The 11,974-nt window shown below is 44.2% G+C and overlaps 1 protein-coding gene across 1 annotated transcript; it reads right to left on the bottom strand.

Annotated features, from left to right (window-relative positions):
* Positions 1 to 10,177: 10,177 nt before the first annotated feature.
* LOC123425630 (VQ motif-containing protein 22-like) lies at positions 10,178 to 11,054 on the bottom strand. The gene has a single exon (XM_045109326.1). It carries the CDS (start codon positions 11,052 to 11,054, stop codon positions 10,380 to 10,382), a length of 675 nt encoding a protein of 224 aa, XP_044965261.1. The 3' UTR covers positions 10,178 to 10,379.
* Between the last annotated feature and the right edge of the window lie 920 nt (positions 11,055 to 11,974).

Here is an 11,974-nt window from a genome sequence, read left to right as displayed (position 1 = left end):
GAACATGATATATCCTAGGTTCATATGATTCTAGGTATAAAGGTTTTTTGAAGAATTTGGAAACATAGTCCTGTGGAAACCTTTTTTCCTTATTAATTACTGATATAGCATGGTTGCATGCTATGTGAGACTGATCCCACTTTCTGCAACCACATGTGTGTTGTTCCAAGTTTACTCAACTTGTTTTCTTCCCACTCGTCACTTACCATAGAATTACACGAGCTTGAATGGGTTTGCAAAATCTGGCCCTTCCCTTTTCCAGCTCTAGCTTCTCACCATAATGAGGTGTGATCTCCCACACAGCTTCTTTTCCTCTCTCTCTCTCTCTCTATTCGTATGCCACCTCACCATCTGCTTGTCCTTGATACCATCAACCATAATCCTAATAGATTTCCCCCTAAAATCTAAGATGTAATTGTTGAACACCTGTGAGAGGTTGTTAAGTGGGAAATATTCCCTAGAGGCAATAATAAATTAGGTGTTATTATCTCTCCCTGTTCATGATAATTGTTTATTATCCATACTAGAATTGTATTGATTGGAAACCTAAATACATGTATGGATACATAGAAAACACGCTGTCCCTAGTGAGCCTCTAAAGACTAGCTCGTTCATCAAAGATGGTCAAGGTTTCCTGGCCATAGACATGAGTTGTCATTTGATAATGGGATCACATCATTAGGAGAATGATGGGATGGACAAGACCCAAACTATGAACGTAGCATATGATTGTGTCAGTTTATTGCTACTGTTTTCTACATGTCAAGTATCTGTTTCTATAACCATGATATTATGCAACTCCCGGGAACCAGAGGAATGCCTTGTGTGTATCAAACGTCACAACATAACTGGGTGACTATAAAGGTGCTCTACATGTATCTCCGAACGTGTCTGTCGGGTTCGCGTGAATCGAGACTCGGATTTTCCACTCCGTATGAGGGAGAGGTATCTTTGGGCCCACTCGGTAATACAAAATCACAAGAATATTGCAAGCAATGTGACTAAGGAGTTAGTCATGTGATCTTATATTACGGAACGAGTAAAGAGACTTGCCGGTAACGAGATTAAACTAGGTATAGAGATACCGATGACCGAATCTTGGGCAAGTAACATACCGATGGATAAAGGGAATAATAAACGGGATTGATTGAATCCTTGACCTTTGTAGAATATGTAGGAGCCAATATGGACATCCAGATCCCGTTATGTTTTATTGGCCGAAGAGTGTCTCGGTCATGTCTGCATAGTTCTCGAACCCGCAGGGTCTGCACACTTAAGGTTCGGTGACATTTCGGTATAGTTGAATTTTGCATGTTGGTGAAGAAGGTTGTTCTGAGTCCCGGATGAGATCCCAGACGTCACGAGGAGATCTGGAATGGTACGGAGGTAAAGCTTTATATATGGGAAGTCATATTTTGGCTACCGGAAAAGTTTTGGGTTTTTCTGGTATTGTACCGAGAAGCTTCTAGAAGGTTCCGGAAACTTCCGGAGGAGTCCAGAAGTCCACCAAGGGTTCTACCATGTCCCAAGTGTTTGCATGGGGTGAGGGGATACATCGTGGCCTTATTGGGCCAAGCGCACAAGACCCTCAAGGCCCATGCAGTTGGAAAAGGTGGAAAGTCCACCTTTGTATGGAAGGGGAGGAAGGGGGCTAGGACTTGGAGGGGTTGTTCCCCACGCCCCCACCTTTATATGGAGGGGAGGGGGCGCCCCAAGATCACACACGAAGCCCTTGGCGCCCCTCTCTCTCTCCCTAGATTGTTTTCTCCTCTGTTCGCGGTTTCGGTAGCGCTAGGCGTAGCCCTGCCGTGATACCACCACCACCGCCGCCACCACGTTGTCGTGTTGCCGGAGAACTAATCGACTACTCCACCCTCGCTCGCTGGATCAAGGAGGAAGAGACGTCATCGAGCCATACGTGTGTTCAACGCGGAGGTGTCGTTCGTTCGGCGCTCGATTGGGAGTTCGTGGGACGGATCGTGATCGGGTCCCGAAGACGTACCACTACATCAACTACATCAATCATGATTGGGACAGATCGTTCTTAGTGATTTACAAGGGTATGTAGATACACTGCCCCCTCTCGTAGATCTCGATCTCCATAGATTGATCTTGGTGAGCATAGGAAATTTTTTGTTTCCCATGCGACGTTCCCCAACAGTGGCATCATGAGCTAGGTCTATGCGTAGATGACATCATGAGTACTACACAAAGGAGTTTGTGGGCGTTGATATTCAGACAGTTTCCCTCCTTAGTCTTTTCTTGATTCGGCGGTATTGTGGGATGAAGCGGCCCAGACCAACCTTACTCGTACGCTTACGATAGACCGGTTTCATTGACTCACATGCAACTTGTTGCATAAAGATGGTTGGTGGGTGTCTATCTTTCCTACTTTAGTTGAATCGTATTCGACAGAGGAGGTCCTATTAGAAGGTTAAATAGCAAATTGTGTATCACCATTGTGGTTTTTGTGTAGGTAATAAGTGTTATTGCTAGATACCCATAGCAGCCACGTAAAACATGCAACAACAAATTAGAGGATGTCTAACTTGTTTTTGCAAGGTATGTTGTGATATGATATGGAGAAAGACATGGTGTTATATATCTGATGTATGAGATGATCATGTTGTAATAGTTAATATCGACTTGCATGTCGATGCTACGGCAATCGGGAGGAGCCATAGGGTTGTCTTTAATTATTGTATGACCTTCATGTCACTCATTAAGCACTAGGTAATGCTTTACTTTATAGCTAAACGGTAGCAATAGTAGTACAAGCATGGTTGGCGCGACAACCTCGATGGCAGCACAATGATGGAGATCATGGTGTGGCGCCGGTGACGATGGAGATCATGTCGTTGCTTTGAAGATTGAGATCAAAAGGCACAAGTTCATGGTCATATCATGTCACTTATGATTTGCATGTGATGTTAATCCTTTTTATGAACCTTGTTTTGCTTAGGATGATGGTAGCATTATAAGGTGATCCCTCACTAAAATTTCAAGATAAAATTGTGTTCTCCCCGAGTGTGCACCATTGCGACAGTTCATTGTTTCGAGACACCACGTGATGATTGGGTGTGATAGACTCTATGTTCACATACAATGGGTGCAAGATAGTTTTGCACACGCGGAACACTCAGGTTACACTTGACGAGCCTAGCATGTACAGACATGGCCTCAGAACACAAGAGACCGAAAGGTAAAAAATGAGTCATACAGTAGATATGATCAACATAGAGGGATGTCAATTTGAGTGGGAGTTCTGAAGTAATATGATTAATTGAACTCATTATCATGAAAATAGTCAAAATGTCTTTGCAAATTATGTTGTAGATGATTCTCTTGCGTTGTAGCTCCTCTGTTTTTGATATGTTCCTACACAGAATTAAGTTGAAAGATGATAGTAGCAATTATGCAGACTGGGTCCGTAAATTGAGGATTGTCCTCATTGTTGCATAGAAGGCTTATGTCCTTAATGCACCACTCGGTGTGCTACCGCCCGAACGTCGTCTATGGATGTTGCGAAAATTTGACTTACACGTTTTTTATGACGACGTGATAATTTAGTGTGTCATAATTTACGGCTTAGAACTAAGGCACCCAAGACGTTTTGAACGTCACGGAATATATGAGATGTTCCAAGAGCTTTAATTAGGATTTCAGGCTTGTGCCCGTGTTGTGGGGTGTGAGACCCCCAAAAATATTCTTTGCCCGCAAAGTAGAGGAGAAAAACTCAATCGTTGAGCATGTGCTCAGATTGTCTTGGTGCTAGAAACACTTGAATCAAGTGGGAGTTATTCTTCCAGATGAGATAGTGATTGACATACTTCTCCAAAGTCACTGCCACCAAGCTACTGAGCTTCGTGATGAACTATAACATATCAAGGATGGAGATGATGATCCCTGAGCTATTCGCGATGTTGGACACCGCGAAGGTAGAAATCAAGAAGGAGCATCAACTGTTGATGGTTAGTAAAACCACTAGTTTCAAGAAGGGCAAGGGAAAGAAGGGAAACTTCGAGAATAACAAGTTAGTTATCACTCCAATGAAAAAACCCAAGGTTAAACCCAAAACCGAGACTAAGTGCTTCTATAATAAGGGGAATGGTCACTGAGGCGGAACTGCCCCACACACTTGGTAGTTAAGTAGGCTGGCAACGTCAACAAAAGTATATTAGATATACTTGTTATTGATGTGTACTTTACTAGTACTCCTTGTAGCACATGAGTATTAGATACCGGTTCAGTTGCTAAATTTTAGTAACTCGAAATAAAAGCTATGGAATAGACGGAGACTAGCTAAAGGTGAGGTGACGATGTGTGTTGGAACTATTTCCAAGGTTGATGTGATCACCATCGCACGCTCCGTCTACCTTTGGGATTAGTGTTAAACCTAAATATTGATTGGTGTTTGCGTTGAGAACGAACATGATTGGATCGTGTTTATTGCAATATTGTTATTCATTTGAAGAGAATAATGGTTATTCTATTTACTTGAATAAAACCTTCAATGGTCATGCACCTAATATGAATGGTTTATTAAATCTCGATCGTAGTGGTACACATGTTCATAATATTGATGCCAAAATATACAAAGTAGTAATGATAGTACCACTTACTTGTGGCCCTGACACTTGAGTCATATTGGTATAAAATGCATGAAGAAGCTCCATGGTAATTGATCTTTGGACTCACTCGTTTTTGAATCGTTTGAGACATGCGAACCATGCCTATTGGTGTAAACGCATGAAGAAACTCCATGCAGATTGATCTTTTGGGATCACTTGAGACATTCAAATCATGCCACATGGGCAAGATGACTGAAGGCCTCGTTTTCCAGTGAGATGGAATGAGAAAGTGACTTATTGGAAATAATATATTTTGATGTGTGAAGTCCAATGAGTGCCGAGGCATGGAGTGAAAATCATTATGTTCTTACTTCACAGATTATTTGAGTAGATACATGTGTATTTACCTGATGAATCACGAGTCTGAATTATTGAAAACTTCAAGTAACTTCATAGTGAAGTTGAAGATCGCCGTCACAAGAGGATGAAATGTCTACGATGTGATCGTAGAGACGAATATCTGAGTTGCGAGTTTGGTATACATTTAAGACAATATGGAAATTGCTTCACTACTCATGCCACCTGGAACACCATAGTGTGATGGTGTGTCCGAACATCATAGCAGCGCCCTATTAGATATGGTGCATACTATGATGTCTCTTATCGAATTACTACTATCATTTTGGGGTCATGCATTAGAGATAACCACATTCACCTTATATAGGGCACCATTTAATTCCGTTGATATGACACCGTATGAACTGTGGTTTAGAGAAACCTAAGCTGTCGTTTCTTAAAGTTAGGGGATGTGATGCTTATGTCAAAAGGCTTTAGCGTGATAAGCTCGAACCCAAAACGGATAATTACATCTTCATAGGATACCCAAAGGAATCGGTTGGGTATACCTCCTATCTCATATCCGAAAGCAAAGTGTTTGTTGATAAAAACGGGTCCTTTCTCGAGAAAGAGTTTCCGTGGAAAGAATTTGACGAGGTTTTTTAATAGTCACTTCAACCAGAGAGTAGAAGGGCGTAGGAAATTGTTCCTCTCTCACCTACACCAGTTGAAGTGGCAGCTGATGATGCTGACCATGAAGCTTCAGTTCAAGTTACTACCAAACCTTGTAGGTTGACAAGGACATGTACTTCTCCAGAGTGGTGGAGGAATCCTGTCTTGGAGGTCAAGTTTCCACACAACAATGAACCTACGAGCTATGGAGAAGCGATGATGGGCCAGGATTCCGACAAATGGCCGGAGGCCATGAAATTCGTGATAGGATCCATGCATGAAAACAAAGGGTGTACTTGGGAAGAACGACTTGATGGTCGTAAGGCTATTAAGTACAGATGGATCTTTAAAAGGAAGACGGACGAAGATGGTAAATGTCACCATTTTAGAAAGCTCGACTTGTCACAAAGAGGTTTCCGACAAGTTCAAGGAGTTGACTACGATGGGACTTTCTCACTCGTAGTGATGCTAAGGTCTGTTGGAATTATGTTAGCAGTTGCTGCATTTTTCAATTACAAAATCTTTCAGATGGATGTCAAAACATTGTTTCCTCGACGGTTTCCTTGAGGAAAGGTTGTATGGGATACAACCAAAACGTTTTGTCGAACCTAAGGATGCTAACAAGTATGCAAGGTCCAGCGATCCTTCTATGGACTCGAGCAAGCATCTCAGAGTTGGAATGTATACGCTTCGATGAGAAGATCAAAGTTTTTGGTTTATACAAAGTTTATGAGAAACTTGTGTTTCAAAGAAAGTGAGTGGGAGCACTATAGAATTTCTCATGAGTGTATGTGGTTGACATATTGTTGATCGGAAATGATGTATGATTTCTCTAAAGCATATAGGGTTATTTGAAAGGAGTTTTTCAAAGGAAAACCTGGATTAAGCTACTTGAACACTAAGCATCAAGATCTATAGAGATGGATCAGAACACTTGATAAAAATTTCAATGAATACATACTGTGACAAGATTTTGGAGTTCAAAGTAGATCGGTGAAAGAAGGAGTTCCTGGCTGTGTTATAAGGTTTGAATTTGAGTAAGACTCAAAAATTGACTAGGGCAGAAGAAAGAAAAGGACGATGGTCGCCCCCTATGCTTTAGTTGTAACCTCTATAGTATGCTATCTTGTGTACCGCACCTGATGTGTGCCTTGCCATGAATCTGCCAAGGGGTGCAAGAGTGATCCAGGAATGAATTACTCGACAGCGGTCAAAATTATCCTTAGTAACTTGAGGACTAAGGAAATGTTTCTCGATAATGGAGGTGATAAAAGAGTTCATCATAAAGGGCTACGTCAATGCAAGGTTTGACACCAATCCGGATGACTCTGAGTAGCAAACCGGCTTTGTATAGCAGAGCGGTCATTTGGAATAGTTCCAAATGAAGCGTGGTAGTAGCATCTACAGGATGACATAGAGATTTTTAAAGCACACACGGATCTGAAAGGTTCAGACCCGTTGACTAAAACCTCTCTCACAAGAGAAACATGATAAACCCCAGAACTCATTGGGTGTGAATCACATACTGATGTGAACTACTCTAGTAAAGTTAGTACAAAACTGAGTCATTTTTGAGTAACTTATTTTGGGACAAAGGGAGTAGATTATTGACTCTAGTGCAAGTGGGAGACTGTTGGAAATATGCCCTAGAGGCAATAATAAATTAGTTGTTATTATATTTCCTTGTTCGTGATAATTTTTTATTATCCATGCTAGAATTGCAATGATTGCAAACTTAAATATATGTGTGGATACATAGACAACACACTGTCCCTAGTGAGCCTCTAAGGACTAGCTCGTTGATCAAAGATGGTCAAGGTTTCCTAGACATATACTTGAGTTGTCATTTGATAAGGGGATCACATCATTAGGAAAATGATCGGATGGACAAGACCCAAACTATGAACGTAGCATATGATTGTGTCAGTTTATTGCTATTGTTTTCTACATGTCAAGTATTTGTTTCTATGACCATGAGATCATGCAACTCCCGGGCACCACTAAGTAAGTGGGTGACTATAAAGGTGCTCTATAGGTATCTCCGAAGGTGTATGTTAGGTTGGCGTGAACCGATACTGGGATTTGTCACTCCGTATGACAGAGAGGTATCTGTGGGCCCACTCGGTAATACAACATCACAAGAAGCTTGCAAGAAATGTGACTAAGGAGTTAGTCACGGGATCTTGTATTACGGAACGAGTAAAGAGACTTGCGGGTAACGAGATTGAACTAGGTATAGAGGTACTGATGATCGAATCTCGGGCAAGTAACATACGTATGGACAAAGGGAATAGTATACGGGATTGATTGAATCCTTGACATCGTGGTTCGACCGATAAAGATCTTCGTAGAATATGTAGGAGCCAATATGGACATCCAGGTCCCGCTATGGGTTATTGGCCGAAGAGTGTCTTCGTCATGTCTGTATATTTCTCGAACCCGCAGGGTCTGCACACTTAAGGTTTGAAGACATTTCGGTATAGTTGAGTTATGTATGTTGGTGAACGAAGGCTGTTTGGAGTCCCGGATGAGATCCCGGACGTCACGAGAACCTTCGGAATTGTCCGGAGGTAAATATTTATATATGGGAAGTCATATTTTGGCTACCGGAAAAGTTTTGGGTTTTCTCGGTATTGTACCGGGAAGCTTCTAGAAGGTTCTGGAAACTTCCAGAGGAGTCCGGAAGTCCACCAAGGGTTCTACCACGTCCCAAGGGTTTGCATGGGCTAAGGGGGGACATCGTGTCCTTATTGGGCCAAGTGCACAAGTCCCTCAAGGCCCATGGAGTTGGGAAAGGTGGAAAGTCCACCTTTGTTTGGAAGCGAAGGAAGGGGACTAGGATTCCACCTCCTCCCCCCTTGGTTGTGCTCTAGGACTTGGAGGGGATGTTGCCCACACCCCTCCACCTTTATATAGAGGGGAGGGGGCGCCCCACAAGCACACAGGAAGCCCTTGGCACCCCTCTCTCCCTAGATCGTTTTCTCCTCTGTTCGCAGTTTCAGTAGCGCTAGGCGTAGCCCTGCCGAGATAGCACCACCATCGCCGCCATCACACCGTCGTGTTGCCGGAGAACTCATCTACTATTCAGCCCTCGCTCGCTAGATTGAGGAGGAAGATACCTCATCGAGCGGTGCATGTGATGAACGCGGAGGTGACGTCCGTTTGGCGCTCGATCGGGAGTTCGTGGGACAGATCATGATCGGATCGCGAAGACGTACCACTACATCAACCGCGTTCTTTAACGCTTGCGCTTAGCGATCTACAAGGTTATGTAGATACACTCCCCCCTCTCGTAGATGTTGATCTCCATAGATTCATCTTCGTGAGCATAGGAAAAATTTTGTTTCCCATGCGACGTTTCCCAACATTAACAACCAAGTCTGTCTTCGAGTTAGTATCAAAAGCATGTCTAGCCCAAGTGTGTTTAGGTATTTCACTCAGCCACTACCAAGCTTCCGCATTCTCATTTTTTAGATCATTCATTGCAGTATTAAACTTCTATTGGTTATAAGCATAGCTGACATTATCCATACATTTCTTATGATTCCCCTCCCCCCTAAACTGAGCATTCTAGAAATTTGCATATAGGAGTCTAAGGCAAAAAATTTGATGGCAGTTTGGAAATACTCGATTGGCTGAATTTAGTAGTCCATGTTCACATAATAAAACATTCTAAGCTATTGGAGTATTGATGCTACAACATAAGTATAAACAGGAAGATGCATCCATACCTTGTGTCTATCAGACATGACACTGTAAGGGCCATATTTCCCAGTTTCGCCTCCTATATATATCTTCAGTTGGTATAGAAACCAACACCAGTTTGTTGTGTCCTCTTGTCCAACTATAGCAAATGTTGATGGAAATATATTGTTATTTCCATCTCTCCCAGTGGCAGCTAGGATTTGAGCACCAGCATCCATCAACATCTATGTTTACAAGCAAGCAACATTTTAAGTCAACATATATCATTCACAAGGTGTGACCTACAAGCATTCTATATAAAGCAAAAATGGAGGGGCCTACAGCACTCCACCCGCTCCACTGGTCCAGTGATGGCTTGTGATGGGGTACGTCACCCACATCTCAGCGAGTTGCACCCGTGGCTCGACAGGGGCGCCTCCTCCTCATCATCATCATCATTGTCGGTGTAGTAGGAAGAACTCGAGCCCTCTAGACCGACGTGGTCATCGCCCCTGAGGCCAGGAAGGTCGCCATAGCCGCCCACACCATCGCCGCTGCGACATCCACCATCACCGCTGCCGGGGGTCACTGGAGCCATTGCGAGAGAGCCGCTGGCAAATAGGAGAGGGAGAGGGGAGAACGAGAACTAGGGTTTGTCGGGGGTCTGGCTCGTTTCAACCTAGCCCGCTAAGACCGACCGCGTCGGCCCCGTCCTAGTCAGTAGAGCGGCACGCGCCGGTTGGCTAGCATCTCACCTGACAAGTGGGGCTGTGCAGTCGGATACACGGTCAATATAGGATTATACGGTTGTCACACCTTTTTGCAACAATTAGACACTAAAGTGGTACTGAAGTGCGACCAACATGACTTGTGGTACTCACTCGTAACATGGTGTTGAAGTGCGGTAGCTCCGTGCAATTTACTCTAACAAAGATAATGTTTACATCACATCGAGAAAAGGAATAATAATTTTATAATAACAAAAAAAGGAAGAAATGAACACGCCATGCGCAATAACACTGTCATCCCACTGTCTCAATACACACGCAGCTGAGAATAGGAGGAGCAAAAAAGTAGTTTCTCCCTTCGGTAATCGAATAGCGCTAGTGTGTGTGATCATCGCCGGGCAAGGGAGGTGAGAGTTGACCATAGCCGGGACGCACCATCTGGCCTTCCCCCGCGGCCTGCACCACGTAAGACCACCGGGCCGTAGCTTCGGTACAAGTCGGAGCCCGAGCTGAGCGTGGATGCAGCGGAAGCAGCAGCAGATGTGACGCCGTTGTTCTTGGTGAACATGGCGAGCGCGTTTAGCACTAAAGAGCTAGTGCTGTTAGTGTTAATAGTGGTGCCAGTGGGCGGATATGTTTGCGAAGGAGCTGGGAATGGGAGCTTGAAATGGTACCGCGTCCACGCGGTATCGACGAGAACGCCGCCTGGGCGTAGGTGTTGCGGGGCCGCGAAGGTAGGCGCCACGGGGAAGCCGGTGAACTCCTGCACCATGGCGCGGAAGTTGGAGGCCTCAGTGGTGAGCACGGTCGTGGGAGGCCGGCGCGACGGCCTCGGGCGCTTCCTGGTCTGCTTGCGCGCGGCGGTGGGCGCCGATGGGTCCTGTGCGGCGGCATCGCGGAAGGAGTAGTCCGTGGGGTGGTGGAAGCAGGAGGCAGCTCCTTGGTCGACGAGGAAGGTGGAGGAGGTTGAAGGGGGAAAGAGTGTGTGGTCGTCGGGGAAGGCAGAGGCCAGCGCCGCGGAGGAGGACAGGAGGCCGTGGCTGTCGCTGGTGGTGGAGGCCATGGCCGGGTTAGAGGATAGATGGATGGAAATATTTTGCGGGAATTGTAATGAGCGTCGAGGAAGATAATTAAGAACACACATACCAACAGTTCCCAATGCTACGCTGCGCTAGTTAGAGGGTGCTTGGATACGTTTTAGTCCCATGACTAAAAGTAATGAGACTAAAACTTGCTAACTCATCCATGCTTAGATCCAAATACTAAAGAGACTAAAATCAAGTTAATGAGCATTTATCGCAAAAGAGGGGGTTGACATCATTCGTCGTGATTGGATCAATCAGACTCCCCCACAGGAAATGCCAAGGGGCATTATCCTCCAAACCCTCCAATCTAAAACTTGCTTGAGGAGTTAAATGATGAGAGAAGGGACTAATGAATTTACTATCTGAATTGGCAGTCCCGAGCACTCACAAGAATAGCAAATGCACATTTTAATAGGGGTACCCCTGACTAAAAGATTTTAGTCTTAAGACTAGTTTTAGCCTCTCTTTAGTGTGCTTGGAACTTTAGACTCTTAAAGAGACTAGTTTTAGTCAGACTAGTTTTAGTCCTTTGGATCCAGGTATCCTGTATGCCTATTTACATGATTGTGCCAAGCATTTAACCCCCGCCAAAATTGAAACACATTAAAGAGCTTTTAATATCTCGCACGGTGGCATACTTCAATTCTGTGTATACACGGAATTGTTGGCCTGCACGTACGATAATACAGCATAGTAAACCACGTACTTGAGCTTGTAGCATGTTCGTCCCCTCCATATCCATTGGATTTGATTTTAATCAAATGTCTAGAAACAATTTGTTATCTAGACTAGATTTTGCAATAGAATCGTTTTTGTAATCTCCCTCAGTGCAATAATTGATGTGTTGCCGGATCTGGATCTGGATCTTCTCGAGGCAATGGCCACCCTTGCTCCTTCC

The sequence above is a fragment of the Hordeum vulgare genome, chromosome 2H (genome assembly GCF_904849725.1).
Source record: "Hordeum vulgare subsp. vulgare chromosome 2H, MorexV3_pseudomolecules_assembly, whole genome shotgun sequence".
NCBI lineage: Eukaryota > Viridiplantae > Streptophyta > Magnoliopsida > Poales > Poaceae > Hordeum > Hordeum vulgare.
This window is presented reverse-complemented; position numbering and strand designations above follow the sequence as displayed.

Coding starts and splice junctions, on each gene's coding strand:
- LOC123425630 (XM_045109326.1), bottom strand. CDS start 11,054: ATGGCCTCCACCACCAGCGACAGCCACGGCCTCCTGTCCTCCTCCGCG.